Source organism: Narcine bancroftii, chromosome 11, assembly GCF_036971445.1.
Source record: "Narcine bancroftii isolate sNarBan1 chromosome 11, sNarBan1.hap1, whole genome shotgun sequence".
NCBI lineage: Eukaryota > Metazoa > Chordata > Chondrichthyes > Torpediniformes > Narcinidae > Narcine > Narcine bancroftii.
Genome location: NC_091479.1, coordinates 14,980,560 through 15,003,576, shown reverse-complemented (window position 1 = coordinate 15,003,576; position 23,017 = coordinate 14,980,560). Strand labels below are relative to the sequence as shown.

Sequence of the window (23,017 nt, the reverse complement as noted above, 5' to 3'; positions counted from 1 at the left end):
AGACTTTGATGTGGCCGAGGAGACTCTGTGGCGCGTTTGGCGAAGGTTTGCCCGGCTGGGAGGATCTGGAGGTCTGTGTGTTCTGCAGTAGAAGTGTCGGGGAGCCCAGAGTGGCTGTGTTGAGTGCCTGGCCCAGAGGTTCTGTGTCATCTTGGAGAGCGGGGCCCTGTGGCAGACGGTGGGGTCGGTGAGGTCTCTCTATCACTATTGTGCCGAAGCTTGTGGGCCTGTATGGATATGTGAACTGTATGGCGGTTCTTCACTTCAAGCTACTAGACTTGTTAAAATCTACGAAAATGTAACTTGTCTCCACTGTGACAACTGTCGAGGTTTTCATCTTTTACTGTATTGTTTGCACTATTTGTTTTTATTCACTACGTAGCTCTCAGTAGGTATGTTTCAGTCTTGTATTTTTTTGTTTTGCCTGGTGCAGTCTTGTGTTAACATTGTTTTAGAGTAATCTTATGATGTGTAGGTAGCATTATAGTTTGGAGGAATGCTATCTTGTTTTTTGTTTAAACAATGTACTGTTTTAAAGTTTGGTCTTAAATGACAATAAAGGTACCGTATTGGAAACCCTGGGATACTTTTACAGATATGCAGTGGAAAGTGTGCAGATGGGCTGCACCACGTTATGGTATGGGGGACACCACATCCCAGGTAAAAACCCTCCCGGACATCCAGAATATCTACAGGGAACGCTGCCGTCGGAGGGCACCACCCAGCACGCCTTCTGTTCTCTCTGCTGCCATCAGGAACGAGGTATAGGTGCCACAAAACTCACACCACCAGGTTCAAGAGCAGCTGTGGGCCCTCCACCGTCAGACTCCTGACAACAAACTCAGAGACTCATTTGAGCGCTCTTACTTTTGCATTTCATTGATAAGTTTTCTCTCTATATTGCACATAGTTCGCTTACATCTCTTTATTTGTTTACATGTAAGTGTCTTCTTGATACAGTTTTCTTGCACTACCAATATGTGGCAAAAAAGAATCCCGGAAGCTAAGCTAGGTGATGTCATGTACGTACAATAAATCGGAAATTGGAATGGAAAAATTTAGGGACAGTTGACCATCATAACTTCTGTCAAACAAGTGATTAAACATGAGCTGATGGAACTATTTTGAAGAACAGGGTAGTTTTAAGAGTGAATGGAGGGAAATGTTTGTTCTTCACTGACCTTACTTGAAAAAATGATGGTCCTATTTGAAAATTGCTCTGACATATGACTATGTTATAGCGAAAGACGCACTTCCTGAAAAGTACTTAAGCACAGCTTTACAAGTGCAAGTTATTCTTTAATGTCTCTTTCACCTCTGACCCATTTTCAATGTTCAAAAAGAATGGTTTTAAAACCAGATGTTTTGCACATCTCCATAGTGATTGCATCTACAATTATTGGGCCATAAAAAATTCTTTTAGAAGTTGCTGGCAGTTCACTGGAGACTAATGCTGGCTTGGCAATAGCATATGCTCATGGGGGATAGAGACGCCACATTTTATTGCACAATCCTGCAGATCACTGAATAAATGCACAATAGAGCAAACAGTGTTTTTAATCACACTGTCAAAAATAAAGCAAAAAATGCATTTTCACAAGTTGAAGTACAAGGTGTTTTACTAAATCAAGCACAGTCTTAATAACATGCCCTGCACATTTAAAAAAAATCTGGGACTCAATTATACGGCATGGAAACAGGCCCTTCAGGCCAACCAGTACACGCTGACCACAGTGCCTACCCGATCTCATCGCATTTGCTTGCTTTTAGTCCACATTGCTCTAAAGCAGTGGTTTTCAAACTTTTTCTTTCCACTCGCGTATTACCTCAAGTATTCCCTATCCCATCGATGCTCTGTGATTAGTAAGGGATTGCTTAAGGTGAGATGTGGGTGGAAAGATAAAGTTTGAAAACCACTTTTAATCGTCCCTCATTGACTTGTTATGTGCAGGGTTTCAGAACTCCAAAGGAAATGGGCCAATGACAATTTTTCTCAAGCAAAATATTTCAGTAACAAGTGGGTCTAGAGCAGTGATTCCCAACCTTCCCGACCCACTCACATCCCACCTTAAGCAATCCCTTACTAATCACAGAGCACCGATGGCATAGTGAGTGGAAAGAAAAAGGAACTACTTACACTAACCATCTGAGACTCTCATATTTCCAAAATAATATTTATTTATTTGAACATATGAATACTTGTCCTGTATATGCATTGTTTGTCTGCGTGTGTGCTACGTTTATTTGTGTGTTTTGCACTGAGGAGCAGAGAACACTGTTTGCTGGGTTGCACTTGTGCAATCAGAAGACAATAAACTTGGCTTGATCATTTGGAAAGGACGCAGCCCAAGACTGACACACAACTAAAATTCAAATTAGACAAGCTTTTGATCATCAAATTATAATTAATGATGCTCCGAAACATCTAACATCAAAGGGTGCACCACAAAAAATAATGCAGATAAAGTGAATGATTCAATAGGAGGTTGTTGCAGTGACAGGCATACAAATGATAGCTGTCAAGTCATCATCCCATCTACCAGACTTTCACACATCCAAGCATGATTAAATATGACATCTTGTTCATTAATGTCATTTTGCTGCTCGGAGGTAATTTTTCCAACAACAGCCTTGACCATAATTTATTTAGAAGGAAATGCAAAATCTATGACCATTCTGATATTTCCACTGGAATCTTTTGTTCCAGTATTTTTTAAATTGAAACCTACATCAATGTATTGTGATATTCTACATTAAGAAGTCCCTCTATCAAATTAATATTCAGCTTCTAAATCCTTTATTTAAAAAAGCCAAATTGCACGAGTCATGATACTTTTGAATGCAGTTTATTAATACAAATTAAACTTATTGCACTCTGCACGTTATTTAATTCATTTAGTGGTAGAAATCAAACAGGCCAAATTAAATTACAGTGAATATCAATATTTAAATATACTTAATTATTAAAATTCTGTTCAGGCGAGCAAAATCCAGCTGTCATTAGATCAAAGATGTGAAATTAGAGTCAAGTGTTTTACAAGTTGCTTTATAGTTCAGGACACTGAAATGTCAAGTGAATCAGACTTTTATCCTTTATTTAAAAAAAACTCTGACTTGCAAGGTACAGAACCTTTACAATAACCACCAACGTGCATCTTACAAACTCCAAAAGGCAGAAAATGAAAGACACCGTGCTGCAGATAGGAGATAAAACCAGAAAATACTCAGCAGGTGAGACACCAGCAGTGGAGAATGGAGAGGGTTTTATTGTTGGGAAATTCTGGGCAATTAATTTGTTAAAAAATTTAAATAAATTTAGACATACAGCACGGTAACAGCCCACGAGTCCGTGCCACCCAACCTACACTCCCGGTATGTTTTGAACGGTGGGAGGAAACTGGAGCCCATGGGGAAAACCCACAGAGACACGAGGAGAACGCATGAATGCCTTACATTCAGCGTGGGATTCGAACCTCAGTCTCGATTTCTGGCGGTGTCAAGGAGTTGTGCTAACCGCTACGCCAACTGTGCTGTGATTAGGTTGCCAAAGCACTGTGGGCTGTAGGGCTTGTACAGTGTTGTAGATTTCAATGTTTCAGGTTTCTCTCTCCACAGACATTACCTGGCCTAATGGACAGTACCAGCATTTGCAGTTTTTTTTGTTGCTGGGTAGGAAAATTGAACACTACTTTATTCCTCCCATAATGACAAAAGGGTCGCGGCAGAAGACACAAAGAGCCTCAAGGCAGTCCTTGAGCAATCTACAATTAGGTACCAACTACCTAACTACAGCTAGTTCCTCAACTCTGATGGGATGCAGTTATCGTTCTAGTGGAGTCACAATTTGATAAAGGCAGAGCAGTGGATGTGGTTGACATGGGTTTTAGTAAAGCTTTTGACAAGCTTCTGCACGAGAGCCTGGTCCAGAAGGTGAAGGCTCAAGGGATCTGACTAGATCCAAGATTAGTGTGGATCAGCCCAGTTCGCACAAATGCTATTGGAGAGCCAGCGGCCCAGGTTCAAATCCAGAGCAGTCCGGAGTTTATATGTTTCCTCTGCATTCGGGTGGGTTTCTTCCGGGCGCTCCAGTTTCCTCCTATGTTCCAAATAGGTGCAGAGTTTGTAGGTTAACTGGTGTATTTGGGTGGCACAGGTCCGTGGGCTGGAAGGGCCTATTACCATGTTGTAGGTCTAAATGTAAAATTAAAAACATTGGCTTGGTAAAAGGAGGCCAAGGGCAGTCATTCTCTGATGAAGTCATAATGAGTGTTGGACCAAATGTATTAAGTGGAATGTAGGTTTGTAAATTTGCAGATGGCACAAAAATTGGTGGGTATGTAAATTACAAAAGTGGTTGTCTACGGATAATGTGGGAAGTAGGTCAGTTCAAAAATTGGATGGCGCAGTGGAAGTTGATCCATGACTAGTATATGTTAGAACAGAATTAGGCCATTTGGCCTATCAAGTCTACTCCACTATTCAAATCGTGGATGTATTTTTTCCTCTCAACCTTTGATACCCTTTACTAATTAAGAACCCATCAGCCTTTGCTCTAAAGATATGCAATGACTCAAACACCATAGCTGTTTATGGAAATGAAATCCATATGTAGCCCAGGTTTGTTCCCACAGGAATATAGGAGGCTGAGTGATGTGGAGGTTTATAAAATTTCAAGGGGTTTAGATAGGATAGATGGTAAGAATATTTTTCCCAGGCCACAAACATCCAGAACCAGAAGCCATGTTGATGGTGAGAGGGGAGAAATTCAAACGAGAATGCTAGTTATCTGGAATAAGCTGGTAGAGGAGGTGATAGAGACAGACACATTTAATGAGTACTTGGAGAGGAAAAGCGTAAAGGGAAACCAGTCTTATGCAGGCAAATGGAATTAGCATAGCTCGGCGTAACAGTCGAGGTGGGCTAAACCCATTTTTCTTCTGCATAATTCTGGATTATGATTTTCTACAAAAAGACATTTTAAAAAGGTCCATCTTCACTCACTCGTTGTGGGCAAAAAATGTTAGTATAATAGCGAGATTGGAAGGGAAGCTTCAAAGCTTGTCAGCATTGACAGAAAAATAAAAGATTCTAAATCTGAGCAGATGATCAATTTATTCAACCTATGACCCAAAATGAAGATGGCTCTAATTATTACCAGGGAATTTGGTCTTATCTAATCTCTTCCACCCACCTGGGAATTTTGGATTATCCTGCATGTTGTACCTGTTGCACACTCAACTGTTCATCAGTATCACAGAATATGCAGGACAACACTGAACATTAAGGAAATATTTCCTCACAAAATAAAATATGTATGTAATCAAAGAAATTAAAATCTACTATTGTTGATGGTGAAAATAATCAGTATGCCCACACCCCTTGTCTCAATCGTTCGTCTTGATAAAGGGTTCAGAACTGAAACATTGCCCCTTTCTACTCATGGATGCTATCTGGCCTGCTGAGTTCCATATAACCATATAACCATTTACAGCACAGAACCGGCCAATTCGGCCCTACTAGTCCATGCCGTAGCAAATCCCCACCCTCCTAGTTCCTTTAACAATTCTTAGCTATTTCATATGAAGTGGCTTGAGCCACTGCATATCAGCTCTATTTTGAAGATGAGAAGGGGAAGTGCAGAAGGAAACATGAGCCCTAAGCACCAGGACTGACATAGGGCACTACAGCTGTGAGGCACCAATTTTTTTGAGAATGCACAAAGGGTTGGAAGCAGGAATTCAGAAGGGTGAAATCAAATGGCAGAAATCTAGCGCGAAATTTGTAAATCAGAAACTTTCAGTAAATTCCACGCGAGATGGCCATTTCTAAACCTCTGCTACATGCTAATTTTAAAAAAAACCAAAAATAGACTTTATTCACAATAAATTATTTACATAAAGAAAACTGAACAAAGTCTCTTTGCACCCTTAGAATCATATCCATACATTTCCGTCACTATATGTTGTTGTATTCACTTTCTATACAGCAGTATTCCCACCACTGTGGCTCCTTGTTGTTTGAGGGGCTTGTCCTCGGTCTCAACCCCTCAGTGCCCAGTAACAGAAGGACCCTAGGCCAGGGGTGATCAAACTGCAGCTTGTTAGCCACATGCAGCTCTTTGACATATAGTGTGAGGCTCAGGGAAATATGTTGGCTGAGACAGGAATCGTACGAGCTCATAATGTGAGTTTTAGTAGGCGTGGGTTGCGATCGTGTGTGTGGCTGTGTCACGGGCAGTGAAATTAACAGTGTTAGTGTGATACTGGCATCGTGCAATCCTTACAAATCAACACCTGATAGAGCTAATTCATGCAGCCTTGACAATATATCAGCCAAATTTTCAGCCAAGATGGAGACTCACAATAATCAGTCAGAATTTTGCAAATATTTGGAATGCATAGGTCTACTTTTTGTCAAATTAGCAGTTTAAAAATGACATACATGAATAAATATATTACAAGTATTTCTTAATATTTATTTCACATTTTTGTAACTAAATGTGCATGTAAGACTAAAAACGTGCAGGAAATTTTTTTTTCATGTCTTGTGACTCTCAAACATCTGAACTTCATCGCATGTGGCTCTTACGTTAAGCAAGTTTGGCCACCCCTGATCTAGGCTGTGGTAGTGTCCGAAAAATTGGGCTAGGAGCTAAGAGAGTGGAGGAGTCATAAATCATTGATTATTTTCTCTGAAAGGACATCTTGATTTACTGACTTTTCATTTAAGGTAACTTTATCTGAAAGGCAGCAATATTCACGTCTTTATTATTCCATATGCTATAATTAGGAAAAAAAAAACTTACCACACTCCCCAGCCAGGAATTCCCACTGCTTGAATAATGCTAATCACCAACTGGGCCATAAATGTAAAAAAGAATGCCATAAAGTTGAATGAACTATCAGACCTAAAAACATAAATAGAGGACAGAAGACATTTTCAGAGAATGATCAATTATCAACATTGGTAATCTAACTTTATGAAATAGTTGGACCAAAGGATTAGCACCGAATTGTAAAGGCCCATGAAGTACTAGTAGACATGTAATCATAATCTCCATAAAAAACACTCATCAACAGAAAGCCAAGCAAAATAGTTGGTTCTAAATGGAATGCATATTAACATTAAATTCAGGTCCATGTATTTAAAAAGTAGGTTTTTTTATTTTGAAAAGCAAAGATTGCAAAAACATAACTTATTTTGATTTTTTTTTAATATAGCATTTAGCAACAAAATCTCCTGGCTTTCTTCTGTACAGTAAAAGTCCCCAAAACTCCGGACTCCTCAGATATTGGGTTAGTCTGGATTTTCCGGATTCTTGGGCAGTACTTATAAAATTCTAATTTTAGGAGAATAAAGATGAAAAGGTAATATTTGATTGTTTAACAATACATTTTTTTCCACACAAGATACAAAATAACCCCGCCAATAGTTATTCGTTCATTTCTGCGACTTCTGTGCATCTTTGCCACTTACGCCGGCGCACACACAAAAGCCCGCTAAATTTAAAAAGTTTTTCCAGAAGTCCAGATTCTCAGATGGTCCAGATTCTGGGCATCCAGATTTTTGGACTTCTACTGTATTTAAAAAGAACACCTGGTAAGAGGTGAAAGTTCATGCTGATCTAGTACAGATAGCCATCCCACTTGCTTTTCAAAAATGCTTCAAAGAGTTAACTGACATGGTGGTGAAATAAAAATGATCAATTCCAAAGCAAAATAAAAACAGCATCAATTTCAGATGGTGTAAACCAGCACGATTTTGAAGAGGAGGAAGGAGAGGTAGGAAAGGAAATATTTGGGGACAGTAGAAACTTTAAGAATATGGAGTGGCACTGACTGACAGTTTCACAGAGAGAAGTGTGGCAGTGTTCATGGAAAATAACATAGGAGTGTGATTTTGAAACAATTGATAAATAGTCCTGCTCCAAAGTGAGGGGGGAAAATTGTGATTTAGAAAAAAAATTACTTTTCCTCACTTTTATGCAATTAATGTTTCCATTGAGAGGGGACATCTGGCATTTTTTGGCCGGGATGTTACCGTGCCATCAACATCAATTCTGGCAAACAAATCGCATCTCCAGAACACCATTTCAGCCAAGAGCTAACGCGACTGCATGGCCGAAGATCAGAAAAAAAAAACGCATTTGAATTAACATGGAAATAAAGATGGAAATGGAAACAAAGCATCAAGGCTATACATGCATCTCTGAAGCCCAAAGTCATGGCAGCCTCGATTAAAATTACAGTGAAAACTAATTAAGTCAGGCGAATGACAGGGTTATTTTCCACTGGCTATATTCATTCTGTGGCAAACTCTCAAAAATCAACACTGAAATGAAACAGTTTAACTCTGATTACAAGCTGGTCCGTGAATATAAAAATAAATAATATTAAGCAAACTATCTGTCCTAAAAATGTAATTTTTTTTTAGTTCTCCAACAAGTCATGCACCATATAGGTTAAAGAAATTTACACTGCAGTTGGTGATTCTGCAATTCTTGCAGTGTTCCACGACACTCCCCAGTATTAACGACATTAGAAACTCCCAAACACAGCTCAACTCTCCTGGCTGCCATTATACTGACCCATTCCTAAAAATGAAATTAAGTCCTTGAGCACGAATTCCAGTCATGCAATTCATGTCTTCATCATTCCTACATAGAAAGAAAACCTACAAATGTGTGCTTTCTACTCTTTAATGACGAGTTCTACAGTCTTGGAAGAACTTGTTCTATTTTACCGCATCAAAAGTCTGACCCGAGGCAGTCAGAAATTTAAAAAAATGATTCCATTTTAATCCACAATTTTCAGTATTCATTACATTAAAGTGTTTAGCAATTAGATGACGACTCTGGATACAATTGAGGCATCAAATGGAAACATGGCAATTACAGCAAAATAAAAAAAGATACTGTACCAGCTGTAAAGGAACAAACTGCATCAGCGTCATTGGATTGAAATGTGATCAAAAGCTTCCATTTTATTTCTGTTTTACTACCATTGCTGTTGATGCGATTACTTCATTCAAAAAGTCCGAAAAATACCGCACAACAAATTTTTCTCAAAAGATTTGCCTCCTGACAAAAAAAAACATTGTGGATGATGATCGACAACTTCAAGCTGAACACAGAGATCATTTCAGATTTGCTGTGTCACGCAGGAAGTTAGAGAAACACTGAAAGAACTTTTACTGAATTTATAGCATGTTTCAGTGCTTAATGAGGCTGACACATCGAGTTGGTTCAACTGACCCAAAAAGGTTTTTCGGCTGATTTTCGTTTGTATTCAGTATTTGTTGCGTCTTGGATCAGTTTCCAATAGTCAGCCAGCATTGATAGATTCCAGTTGCTCACTTTTCGATGGTCCCAATATCCTGGTGAAACCTTTCACCAGGTTCGTCGCTGACTGCACCAGGATCAGCAGGGAAAAAGTCCAAGTCTGAATGCAGAAAATGAATTTTCAATGACTTGCTGTACACCATGGTTTTGTATGCATGATGTCGACTTAAAATAGGAAAGGATATCACAAAAAAAGGTTCTATCTTTTTAAAATAAAAGTACAAAAAAGGAAAATTTTAAGGTGATTTTCGTGATCAGTGTTCAGGAAGCAGAATCTTTGTTGTCTAGTGTAATTTAAGTAAGTTCTTTGAATGTTATGTTCCATGCGAGGGGGCTTGGAGAAACAAAGGAAAATGAGTAAAGTTTGAGTACTTACTTGAAGGCCTTGTAGATTGGTCTAAACCAGCAAACATAAGAACAAGGTGTGAACAGTATCAGCCAGAGAAAGGCAAGTCCAAAGTTGACAGCTCCTCCTCCTCCAATCAACCAAGCAAGGCAGCCAATCAGATTCACTGCAAGTGTGATGCTGTTCACTGCAATAAAGCATCAAGTAGCACACAACAGCCATGAGCAACAAGTTGCAGGCAATACTAACATGGAGGTCAGCATTTCCATGGGTGGCCATTTGTCACAGAAGGGGGAAAAAAGTGACTATGGAGCCAACAGCATTATTGGCACATTGGAACCTACAAGCAAACCAACATCCTACAACTTCCTGCATGGACAGTACAGAACAGGACAGAATCAGGCTCTTTGGCCCTTCTAGTCTGTGCCAAACTATCATTCTGTCCAATCCCATTGACCTGCACCCAGTCCATAACCTTCCCGTCTACGTACCTGTCCAATTTTACTGAAATGTGAAAATTCAGCTCGCATTCACTACTTCAGCTGGCAGCTCGTTCCAAATTCCCACTATTCTGTGTGAAGAAGTTCTCTCCACCCCCCCCCCTCCACCAATCTAATGGTCCCCTAAATTTTTCCCCTTTCACCCTTAACCTACGTCTTCTGGTTTGTATCTCATCTGACCTCAGTGGAAAAAAACTTACTTGCATTTACTCTATCTATACCCCTCATAATTTTATATACTGCTATCAAATCTTCTATGCTTCAGGAAAGTCCTAACCTGTTTAACCTTTTCCTGAAACTCAATTCCTGAAGTCCCAGCAACATCCTAGTAAATCTTCTCTGCACTCTTTCCTGTAGTTAGGTGACTAAAACTCCACACAATACTCCAAATAGGGCCTCAACAATGCCTTATACTACTTTACCATAATATTCCAACTCATTCCCTAATTGTTCTGACAAGACGCCATGTGTTCATAGCCACAATGTGCCAAAAAGCCACAAATTTACAATTAATCTTGGTCTGAGGAACAAAATTTTTAGTAATACTTAGAAAGTCAATGATGCAGGACCTGACATAACACTCAGAGGACTATCGCCAGGATAAAGTCTTTGGGATAGGTTTATGTAGGATTTGCAATACATCAATATAGCAGACAGCATAAATGATCAATCCCAAAGTTTATGGCCTCAAGTGAAATAGAGGCATTGACCTCCATGTGCTCAGTGTCTTTTTCTTTTCTTTGAAAATTGGTTGAGCAAGTTGAATCTGCAGGTTATTTTTGTAGAATGCAAACGTTAGTTTTTTTGCTTGCAAAACTCCATCAAATGATATTCCCATCTCGCAATACTTGCTTATTAACGCAGTTTTATAGACACTAAATCCTAGGATATAATGGTCATCACAGCCTTGGTATTTCAAGGGTAATGCATCAAAAAGCATATTTTGATACCCAGATAATTAGATAATTTGATTATGTTGACCCCTACTTGTGCAGAGGCTATGACTTGATATCAAACTTCAGACAAGAGATCGGATGCAGGCAACAAATGGTGCCATGGGACACAATACTTGTATAAAATTTTAAAAATTTCAAATTTAGACGTACAACAAGGGCCCACGAGCCCTTGCCACCCAATTACACAGAATTGACCTACAACCCCAGTAAGTTATATTATAAATTAATAAATGGATTTCAGTGATAGGAAACCAGAGCGCTCAGAGGAAACCACACAGAGACAGGGGGAATGTACAAACTTCTTACAGACAGCGCCGATTCGAAACGGACAGTGGCAGTGCAAGAGTATTGCTTTAACTGCTACACTGACCGTGTCATCCTTCAAGACAAGGGTGCCCTACTAAAATAGCATGGACCTGATGGTTGAAGGCTCTCTTTCTGCACTGCAAACTTCTACGACTTAAAACTAAATCAAGAGGGGCAATCATAGCATCATTTAAGAAGTGGCTCTTAAGAAAACTACTGAATCTAACATGCACTTCCTACTGGAAGCTGGGCTGCACTGCTCCAACAGTGTGGAGAAGGATCACTTGCTTCTTCTCACTGAAAAGAGGGATCACTCTTTCCCCTCAGAAAGGAACTATGCAGATTCATTATGGAGCTTTATTTTGACAAATATTAACCGTTATAGGTGGCAAAGAAATGCAGATTAAGCCTCTGTTTTGCCAAGCACCTGCATTCTGTCCTCAGGTGCACAGTGAACTCCTGGTTGCCAACCAATTTAATTTCTTTCACCATTCCTGTCCAAACCTGTCTTTCCTCAGCCTCTGCCATTGCCAAAGTGAGGCTAAATGTAACCTTGATGAAAAGCTCATCAGATTCCACCTGGGGAGGACCAAAACCCAACAAGTTTTCCTTTTTCAGGTCTCCTTCACCCTGATCCAGTTCTAGTTTCCATTAGTCCTTTACTTACTCCTATTCCAGTCCTTCCTCTCAGCACCCTCCCCCAATACCATGGTCACTCTTCCATTGATGCTACCTGACATGCAGAGTACCTCCAACTCCTCAGTTTGCTCAAGACATTGTGGTGGTTTATCTTCTATTGATTTATCAATTCGAATTCAATTGTTATTTGGGATAGACAATAGATTATGACCTTGACAGTGGTATCCATGTCCCACAAAATCAGACAGGTACCCAGAACAATGAGCAAAGGCTCATGCTATCATAATACCTCTACTTCAGATCCCAATTGTTGTGGCAGACCCATCATGTCCGCATACTCCTGGCTCAACGAAGAGGTATCTACTTACCTCGACTGCCTTTGGTTTCCCTCCCCACAAACATCTGGGACACTTCAGACACCCTCCATCACTTCAGCAAGTTCCAGTTCCCTGAATTTGATTGTCTCATGTTTACCATGCCCATCCAATCACTATACACCTCCATCCTCAATACTCAAACCCCTTTGTTTCTTTCTGGACAACAGACCCAACCAGTTCACCACCACCCTCCTCCGGCTGGCAGAGCTTGTCCTCACCCTCAATAAATTCTTCTTTGTCTCATCCCACTTTCTCCAAATCAAAGTTACCATCATGGGCCCCAGCCTCATCTGGCTTTTTTTGGCTACACGGAGCAATCATTCACAGGCAAGGCCCCTCGTCTTCCTCCGCTATATCAATGACGACTTTGGTGCTGCCTCATGCAACCCATAATGAGCTCGTTGAATTCATCCACCTTGCTGCCAACTTCCACCACAACCTCAAATTCACTTGGTCTACCTCCAGCAACACTCTCCCCTGTCTCAATCTGTCTCCATCTTGGGAGACAAACTCTTGACAGACATCTAGAAACCCACCAACACCCACAGCTATCTTGATACACCTCTTCACACCCTGTCCTCTGTAAGGATTCCATTACTTTTTCACAATTACACTGTCTCCATCACATCTGCTCCCCGAAAGAGGAATTCCATGCCAGATCATCAGAGAGGTCCTCCTTTAAACAATATGGATTTTCTTCTACCACCATCAACTCAGCCTTCATCTGCAGATCTTCTATATCCATTCATCTGCTATGACCCCTCCATCTCCACATGCAACAAGAACAGGACTTTCCTGATCCTCATCTACCACTCCACCAGCCTCAGTATCCAAAATATCCCACAACTAGACACATATTCCCTCTCAGCCTTCCACATGTACTCTTCCCTCCATGACTCTCTCGGCTACTCCTCCCTCCCCACTTGGCACCTACCCCAGTAACCGCAGGAGATGCTCCACTTGCACCCATATGTCTTCCCTCACCACCATTTGGAGCCAAAACAGTCGTTCCAAGTGAAGTAACATTTCATTTCTGAATTTTCACGGTCATCTACTGCTCCTGTTGTAATCTTCTCTACATCGGAGACTGGGCGCAGACTGGGAAATCACTTTGTTGAGCACTTTAGCTCTGTCTGCCACAATAACATGGATCTCTCAGTAACCACCCATTTCATTTTCCTGTCTCATCCCCTCGCTGACATGTCTGTCCATGACCAGAATGAGGCCACCGTCAAATTGGAGCAACACCACTTTATCTTCTGTCTGGGCACTCTCCAACGGGATGGCATTAACACACACTTCTCCTATTTCCATTAAATCTCTCCTGCTTCCCCCGTTGTCTGTCGCCCTCTATTTAAATTTAAGCATACAGCACAGTAACAGGCCCTTTTGGCCCACACGTCCATACTTCCCAATTATACCCAATTAACCTACATTTTGAACAGTGGGAGGAAACCCATATAGTCACGGGGAGAACATACAAAACTCTTTACAGACAGCGCAGGATTCGAACCCAAGTCCATATCGCTGGCACTGCAACAGTGTTGGGCTCGTCGCTGCATTAACTTCTCTCTCTCTTCCTTTCACAGAACCCAAATTAATTCTCACCTCTCCTCTTTTCATAACCTTCTGTTGGTTATGGTACCTATTGACACCTTTTGTTGGTCTAGGCTCCTCCCCTGGCCAGTCTTCAGTCTTTATTCTAACACCTTCTTGTTCTTAGCTTCTTTCTTAGGGTCAAGATATTAATATATCTTTACCTCCTATGGATGCTGTGAGACCAGTTGAGTTCCTCCAGCATTTACCACGTATTTTTATTACAATAAAAGTACAAACTCCTTCCTCCACATGACACAGGAACACGATCAAAGGCTTGCCTGAGAAATATCATTCTTCGATTTTTATGTACATCAAAAAGGCAGCTGTTTAAAATTGCTGTGGTTTTGTTTATTCATCTGACCCAATGGGAACTCAAAATATTAAGCATACTTTTGCAATGCAGTCCTATTTTTCTTTAACAGGGCACAGAACTGAAGGGAGGAACTGTTCACCCCTACCAAATGAAAGACCTCAATCCCTTCCTGCTTAATTCAAAAGAATGGCTGAGGTCATTCAAAAGCTCGATGTTGTCAGCAGCGAAACAAACAAGGCGCAGGGAGCAAGAACCAAAATGCAGATTCCATGGATATAAAAATGAACAAGTGAAATGAGGACAGACAGCTAATTAAAGTACAAGAACAACCACGTCATTTTTTTTTTCAAGTGCAGACTCCCAAATTCAACAATAGTGTCTGCATAGTTGATAATAGTTTGGTGTACTAACACTTTATGGATTTAAATTAGGATGTTAAAATGCAGGGCTTAACCACTACGCGTATTTTTCAATCCAGTGATTTTCCACATCGATGTCACATGGAGAATATCAATACCTTCCAACGACTTGCGAACGCCAATGAATGCTCATACAAAGAATGAGTTTCGAGGATCGATGAAATGCTTTTACAAAACAAAAAGAAATAACATGCAGATCTGCCAGAGAGAAATAAAATAGCCTGCAATTATGAATTTGAAAGTTGGTGCTTGCACAAGATGTGCCCACCCCAGTTGCTAATCATAGATGCACAGAATGTCACAGAACAAAGAGGTTCATTTTAATTTTGCATTAATTCTCTTTAGTTTAGAGATGTAGCATGGTAACAGGACAATCCATGTTTGGTCCTATGTAAGCTCTTTTTTTAAAATTTTTTTTATTGAGTTCAATGTAATAATCTCCTAGCAGAAGGAGATATTAAAATGTATACATAATATGTAACTGGTAAAAATGCTCTAATTAACAGTTTCCTATTTTCATTATTGTTAATTAATATTATTAAGATTAAAAATGAAAATCACACGAATTACTTTATAAGCAATCCGCTCATAACTTGGTAAAATATTAATTAAGGTTGATAGTGTAGTCCAGAACCATCATTTATAAACTCCAATTCATCAACGTATCTAAGCCCTCTCGCTAATCAAGGTAAATTCTCTGAAAGAACTTATTATAAACTCTTATCCTTTTTAATTTTTCTTTTCTGAAATATTAATATACTGTGGCGGCGCACATCCTCAGGCGAACCGGCCCCGCTTATATTGCCACGTGGCGGGGTAGCCATGGGGAAATGGCGTCATCAGAGGTTTCTCTCGGACTACAGAATCCCTCCCAGCGCCCACCCTGGGCAGCGATTTTGACGTCACAATGCACCAGGTGACCGAAGCTCATGTTGCCCTTAAAGGGGCGCGCTGAATGTGAATAAACACAGACGTTAACGACCCTCAACATGGTGGCTGTGTTTCTTCCACTGCTCACACTGTCACAATACTTTCCTTTTAAATCTATTTTCCCTTTCAATCTTTTTATTGAGTTTTTCTAGAACAAAAACATATTGTATAAAGAACATAAGGTTTTGAAATATGAAGAATAAAAGTACATTTCCAGAAATTAAATAATTACGATATACCCCTTCCCCATACTATGTTGGCAGAACGACAAAATAGAAAAAAAGAACTCTAACCCCCTACCAAAAAAAAAACCTGGGATGTTTTGACATAAAATTAAAAATAGGAGTTGGGAGGTGATGTTGAGATTGTATAAGACGTTGGTGCAGCCTAATTTGGAGTTCTGTGTGCAGTTCTGGTCGCCTAATTATAGGAAGGATATAAACAGAGTGGAGAGAGTGCAGAGAAGGTTTACCAGAATGTTACCTGGGTTTAAGCATCTAGAGTATAGGGAGAGATTGGACAGATTAGGTCTTTATTCTTTGGAGCGTAGAAGGTTGAGAGGGGATTTGATAGAAGTATTTAAGATTATGAAAGGGATAGACAGAGTGGATGTGGATAGACTATTTCCGTTAAGAGGAGGAAAGATTAAAACAAGAGGACATGAGTTAACAATTAAGGGGCAGAGGTTTAGAGGTAACATGAGGGGGAACTTCTTTACTCAGAGAGTGGTAGCCGTGTGGAATGAGCTTCCGAGAGAAATAGTGGCGGCGGAGTCAATTGTATTATTTAAGAAAAGGTTGGACAGGTCTATGGATGAGAAGAAGATGGAGGGTTATGGGCATTGTGCAGGGAGGTGGGACTAGAAAGGGGTGTTTGGTTCGGTGCGGACTAGAAGGACCTAATGGCCTGTTTCCGTGCTGTAATTGTTATGTTATGTTATGTTTAATAGTCTAGAAAACATTCTTCTTTGGCTTGGCTTCGCAGACGAAGATTTATTGAGGGGTAAATGTCCACGTCAGCTGCAGGCTTGTTTGTGGCTGACAAGTCCGATGCGGGACAGGCAGACACGGTTGCAGCGGTTGCAGGGGAAAATTGGTGGGTTGGGGTTGGGTTTTTCCTCCTTTGTGAAGAAAAACCATGTACATAAATAAATACATTCAATGATCAAGACAGACAGATTTATTGAGCACGAAAATACTCCATAAAAGGACTCCAAGTTTTACTGTTAGTATACAATGGAGAACACCTACTTGAATCTATTTTGATTTCTGTTTTCACCAATAGGGCCGCATATGGCAACACGGTTGCTGCAGGGACAGCGTAGGACAGTGCCAGAGAACGGGACTGGGGTTCCAATCCTGTTTGTATGTTCTCGCCATGTCTGCGTGGGTTTCCTCCCACCCTTCAAAACTTACTGGGTGGGGGGGAATTGTAGGTCAATTGGATGTAATTGGGTGCCATGGGGTCATGGACTGAAAGGGCTCGTTACCGTACTGTATGTCTACATTTTTAAAATTAAAAAGTCAAAATAACAAAACGCTTGAGAAAAAGAAAACTTCTCCATTCTGACGACTATAAACTTGCATCTTCTGTTAAACTACTCACCAATAAGTTTTCTCCCTTTACCTCAAGCGATCAGAGACCTTTGTAACCTTGTTCGTTCCAAATGAAACTGACCTGTAGGGAGACCCTTGGGAATGCAATCTGCAAATCCTTTTACAACTCACTGAAGCCAAGTATGTGACATAGTTAGGTCACAAAAACAACACCACATGAATGCTGCAGAGGTCATTCATCACTCAGAGCAATGAAGCATCATTTGTTTCAATGAGAATCAAATAGGGGAGCTGTTGGGCATTGGAGCAAGGATTTAGAGAAAGAGAAGAAGGAATGGGATTGCACCCCTGGGAGCTAGTGTGGGCTGAATCACATCATTCTGCTCCACTTTCCTGTAATAAAATCCAAATGGGAATTATCCTGTTAATAGTGAAGTACAAGAATAAATTCTTTGGAATTATTTAAAAAGCTGAATGTAAAAAAAAGACATGATTTATTTGCTGACCTCCATGCAGAACAGTTACACAATTGGCTTGAAAGTCGGTGATTAAATACTTCAGAACACAAGAACACGGTAAACATTGTTACAACACCCTTGTTGCAGCAGCAGGTTACAACAAAATTTGAAATATTTGTGAAAAAACTTTATCAAATTTTTGTAATTTCTCTATTTGACTTTAGAACCATAGAACATTACAGCATAGAGAACAGTCCCTTTGACCCTTCTAGTCAGTGCCAAACTTTTATTGTCTAGTCCCACTGACCTGCACCCTGGCCGTAGCCCTCCCATCCACGTGCCTGTCCAAATTTTTCTTAAATGTTCACCACTTCAGCGGGCAGCTCATTTCACACCCCATCCGCCCCCCCCCCCCCCCCCACTATGCAGGGTAAAGATGTTCCCCCTCATGTTTTTTTTTCCCCTAAGCTTTTCCCCTTTAACACATGGTTTGCGTTTTACCTCCCCTCAGTGGAAAAAGCCGACTTGCATTTACTCCATCTCTGCCCCTCATTTTGTTAACAGAGCAATCCTAATGGGGACTAACAGCATTCCAGTATGAAATGTTCTTGCATTGACCAAAATAAACATATTTTGCACAAAAAAACAGCATTAGTTCTGAGCTGGTTGCAAGATTACTTCAATAGCAGTAATTGGCTCTGTGGTAGGGAAAAGAACTGTGGAAAGAGTTTGGATAATCTTCCTTCACTCATAATTCGTGGGAAGAAAAAAATGAATTTTGAACACCGCCATTTAAATCAAGCTCCACACGTACACAAGCTTAAAAGATCAGGACAGAATCAATTACTGGTAGTAATGTCAACACTGAACAACGAGAATCTTCCATATATCAAAGGTTAACCATGCCGTACATCACATTGAAGACCTGGATTTGTAACTCTTATTGTTACTGAACTTGAACATGATTCAGGATACAAAAGCAGATAAAATTCTGTCTGCACCATTTTCGGGCCAGTTCTGTAATCCTATTCTCACTTTCTTGATATCAAGCTCAGTTATGTGCAGATGTATCATCAGGCTGGATGCTGTCCAACAGCACCTTCTACAGTCTATACTAAATACTGCAATTTATTGAACTATATAATTACACATGTCAAAGGCCCTTTGGACCCACAAGCCCACGCCGGCCAATTACATCCAATTGATTGTATGTTCTTGATCAAACTTATCACCATAATTATGAGGGGGGGGGGGAAATGGAGAAACAGCATCTACAGAGGAATTCAAGACAGTAGTTAAATGGCGCAGAGAAAAGAGTAGAGCTGCCCGTCTATAAGAGCTGTTAGATTGGTGAGAAAAAAAATTCAAAGGAATGCTCTGCTTGCAAAAATATACTGTCAGTCAAAACTAATATTGACAGTCATTAATAATTGAGACAACCCTAAAATCAACTTTTAAATCTCTAAGGCAAAGTAGAGCTTTGACTTCAAGGATTCTTTTATATTTCAGTGTTTTTGTAAAATATGGAGAGTGGTTATTTAGTGAAATACTGCCATCTAATGTTAATTTACACTCAGACAATCTAATCTTACAAGTGATTTCGTTGGCTTTTTGCTCCCTAATATTTAGGTGAACCTTCTACAAATTAAAATGGGTAGAATTTACAGCACAGAGCCTTTGGCCTACTCCGGTCTCTAATTACTCACCAACAGAATCAATATTCTCAAACTGAGGGAAAAAAAATTGCTCCAAGGTTACATTTAATGAAGAAAGTTAGACTTCTGGGTTTCACTAATGGACTATTCACTATCAAGCTTCCTCTGACATCAACATCTTTTGTATTCCCTTTCCAGGGTTCCACTATCATGCAGCACTTCAGGAATGTTATAATCAGTGTACACGTTTAGCTCATCGATGGGGGCTATTTTCTGCTATTCGTTTGTAAACAGTCTTTGAACACCAACCTCACAGAGAGGCGAGGGCATTTTGCGTCGTGGAAAGAAAAAGATTTGCTTTCTCTAGAAAGATGGAATTTAATGCTGATAAGTGTGAGGTGCTTCATTTTGGTAAGAAGAATCAGAAAGGACATACATGGTAAATGGGAGAGGAATGAGGAATACAGAAGAGCAGAAAGATTTAGGAGTAACTGTACATCGTTCCCTGAAGGTAGAAACTCACGTGAATAGGGTGGTGAAGAAGGCTTTTAGTATGCTGGCCTTTATCAATCATTGCATGGAATATAGGAGTTGGGAAGTGATGTTGAGATTGTATAAGACGTTGGTGCGGCCTAATTTAGAGTTCTGTGTGCAGTTCTGGTCGCCTAATTATAGGAAGGATATAAACAGAGTGGAGAGAGTGCAGAGAAGGTTTACCAGAATGTTACCTGGGTTTAAGCATCTAGAGTATAGGGAGAGATTGGGCAGATTAGGTCTTTATTCTTTGGAGCGTAGAAGGTTGAGAGGGGATTTGATAGAAGTATTTAAGATTATGAAAGGGATAGACAGAGTGGATGTGGATAGACTATTTCTGTTAAGAGGAGGAAAGATTAAAACAAGAGGACATGAGTTAAGGGGCAGAGGTTTAGAGGTTACATGAGGGGGAACTTCTTTACTCAGAGAGTGGTAGCTGTGTGGAATGATCTTCCGGGAGAAATAGTGGCGGCGGAGTCAATTGTATTATTTAAGAAAAGGTTGGACAGGTATATGGATGAGAAGAAGATGGAGGGTTATGGGCATTGTGCAGGGAGGTGGGATTAGAGAGGGGTGTTTGGTTCGGTGCGGACTAGAAGGGCCTAATGGCCTGTTTCCGTGCTGTAATTGTTATGTTTATGTTATGTTAGAAGCAGCGAGGTAAGCTATGGAAAAGGGGGACTTTGATCTGGATCCAAGATAAGCCTACTTTGATCAGTTGAAAATGTCAAGGTAGAACCTGTATTAGCTCACATTTCTTGGTGCGTTAGAATGGAAGAGATAGCATCACCAGTAACAATGGAGCATGTTTAATATATTAATGGCTATAGAATATTTTTAAATTAAAAACCTTTTTGTCATCACATGTAAGAATTCTGGGGAAGAACCTGCAATTATAATTCATTATCCTCTTGTTTAAAAGGCACAAATATTTAAAATTGTTAACATTTGCTGCAAAAAAAGGTTTACATTGAAGTCATCTATGGGGTAAATTGCCTAACAGTGACTGCTAAACTTTTACTTGAGCTCAAGATTTAATGGAACTTGTACAATGCCATCTCTCACTCAAATATTTTTTTGAAAGAATAACATTTCATATAAGGCACAGGAATCCTTTGATTGACAATTCCTTCATATGCTGTTCCATTTCTTATTCATTCACAAAAAAATCTAAAATAGTTCCAAAGGATTTTTTTAAATTTCACTAAATTTCTCCCAACCAGGGTTAGTCATGCAAGCATAACTGTGACAGAAGTACAGAACACACACACTTGATCTTATGCAAGTGCATTATAAAATTACAAGGCAGGGTAACAGTTTTCCCCCTCACCATCATTATGGGCTACAAACACATCTTCCAAGTGAAGCAACACTTCATTTGCAAATCTGCAGGGGTCGTCCACTGCATCCTGTGCTCCCATTGTGTTCTCCCCTACATCGAAGAGACTGGGAGATCATTTCGTTGAGTACTTGCACACTGTCCACAGCAATGATGGGGACCTCTCAGTGGCCAACCATTTCAGTTCCACGCCCCACTCCCATGCCGACATGTTAGTCCCCGGCATCATGCACTGACAAACCAAGGCCACCCATAAATTTGGGAAGCCACACCTAATATTCACTTGGACACTTTCCAACTGGCTGGCATTAACATCAACCTGTCTGGTTTCTGCTCAGTCACTTTTCTGTCTCCCTCTTTTCCCCCATCCCTCTGTCCCTTTCCTCCAGTTCCTCATCCCCTTCCCTTCTATTCTAGAAGCCATCACCTCTCCCATCAATTCTCAGCTTTTTTTCTCTTCTGCCCTCCCACCCATATCCACCGAGCCTGTGGGCCTGCGCTCCTTGTGCTGCCCCTCCCCCCCACCATTTTATTCAGTTGCCTTTCTGGTTTTTCCTCATACATTGATGAGGGCTCAGGCCCAAAATGTTGGTTATGTATCTATCTTTGTTACATAGAGAATGCAGCGTGACCTGCTGAGTTTTTTTTTAATTTAAATGTTAACATTTTAAATTTAGACATACAGAATGGTAACTTTCAGCCCGTGGTGCCAATTACACCTAATTAATCTACACCACCAGTATGTTTTGAACGGTGGGAGGAAACCAGAGCACCCGGAGGAGACCCATGCAATTATGGGTAGAACGCAGAAACTGCTTACAGGCAGTGGCAGATTCGAACCCGGGTCACTGACGCTGTAACAGCGTTGTGCTAACCACTACACTGACAGTGCCCTTACGCCACAGAAATTTCTCCAGCATTTTTGTGTAAATTATAATCACAATGTCTGCAGATTTTCTTGTTTATAGCAGCATGGCAATTTTGAAGAGTCATGATACATGAAAACTTGGCAGCTAATTTGTGCAGAGCAATATTTGATGTTCATGAGAGCTTGCTCAGTTTATGGCGAATGTCATTAGGCTCATTAAGAGAATCCTGAATCAAAGTAGATTTTTAAAAAAATGACTGAATCTTCCAGCACTGAAGTCACCATATGGCCATCTTTGGCTATGATAACTAAAGCAACATTAAATCAAATCTGGCATTCTCATCACTCTTCTGTAAAAATACAATGCTGGAGAAACTCAGCAGGTCGAACAGTGTACTCTATACAGCAAAAATAAAGGTATACAACCAAAATTTCAGGCCTGAACCATACACAAAGGTACGGAAAAATGTCAGCAGGCTTCCAAATAAAATGGGGGGGGGGGGGGGGGGGGTGGAGGAGCATTGTCCCAAAGGCAGGAGGTAATAGGTGGATAAGGAAAGGAGGCAAGCAGGGGGGGGGAGATGGCTCTGGGGATAGAGGAAAAGGGGTGGAGAGTTCGGGGAAAGAAGACAAAGGGAAGGGAGAGAAAATGGAGAGTAGTTAGCCGAAACCAGAGAGGATTATGATAATGCCATCTGGCTCCAGATGGAAAATCAAGTGTTGTTCCTCCAATTTACATGTGGTCTTGGTAGGATAGAATATGCGGCCATGGACAGACATGTGAACACAGGAGTGGGGCTCAGAATTGAAATGGTTTGCCATTGGGAGATCCCTGACACTGATGTCGACAGAGTGAAGGTGCTCAGCGAAGCAATCTCCCAG

General features: G+C 40.5%; 1 protein-coding gene across 4 annotated transcripts in view; it reads right to left on the bottom strand.

The window, feature by feature from the left end:
* scamp5a (secretory carrier membrane protein 5a) overlaps nucleotides 1-23,017 on the bottom strand; it is a 71,141-nt gene that overhangs the window by 18,381 nt on the left and 29,743 nt on the right. For all 4 annotated transcript variants that reach the window (XM_069902682.1, XM_069902680.1, XM_069902679.1 and 1 more), the window contains exons 4-5: nucleotides 9,717-9,873; nucleotides 6,806-6,907 (exon numbers count right to left, since the gene is read on the bottom strand). In XM_069902682.1, the coding sequence (XP_069758783.1) occupies nucleotides 6,806-6,907; nucleotides 9,717-9,873 (259 nt within the window). The remainder of the gene's footprint in view (nucleotides 1-6,805; nucleotides 6,908-9,716; nucleotides 9,874-23,017) is intronic.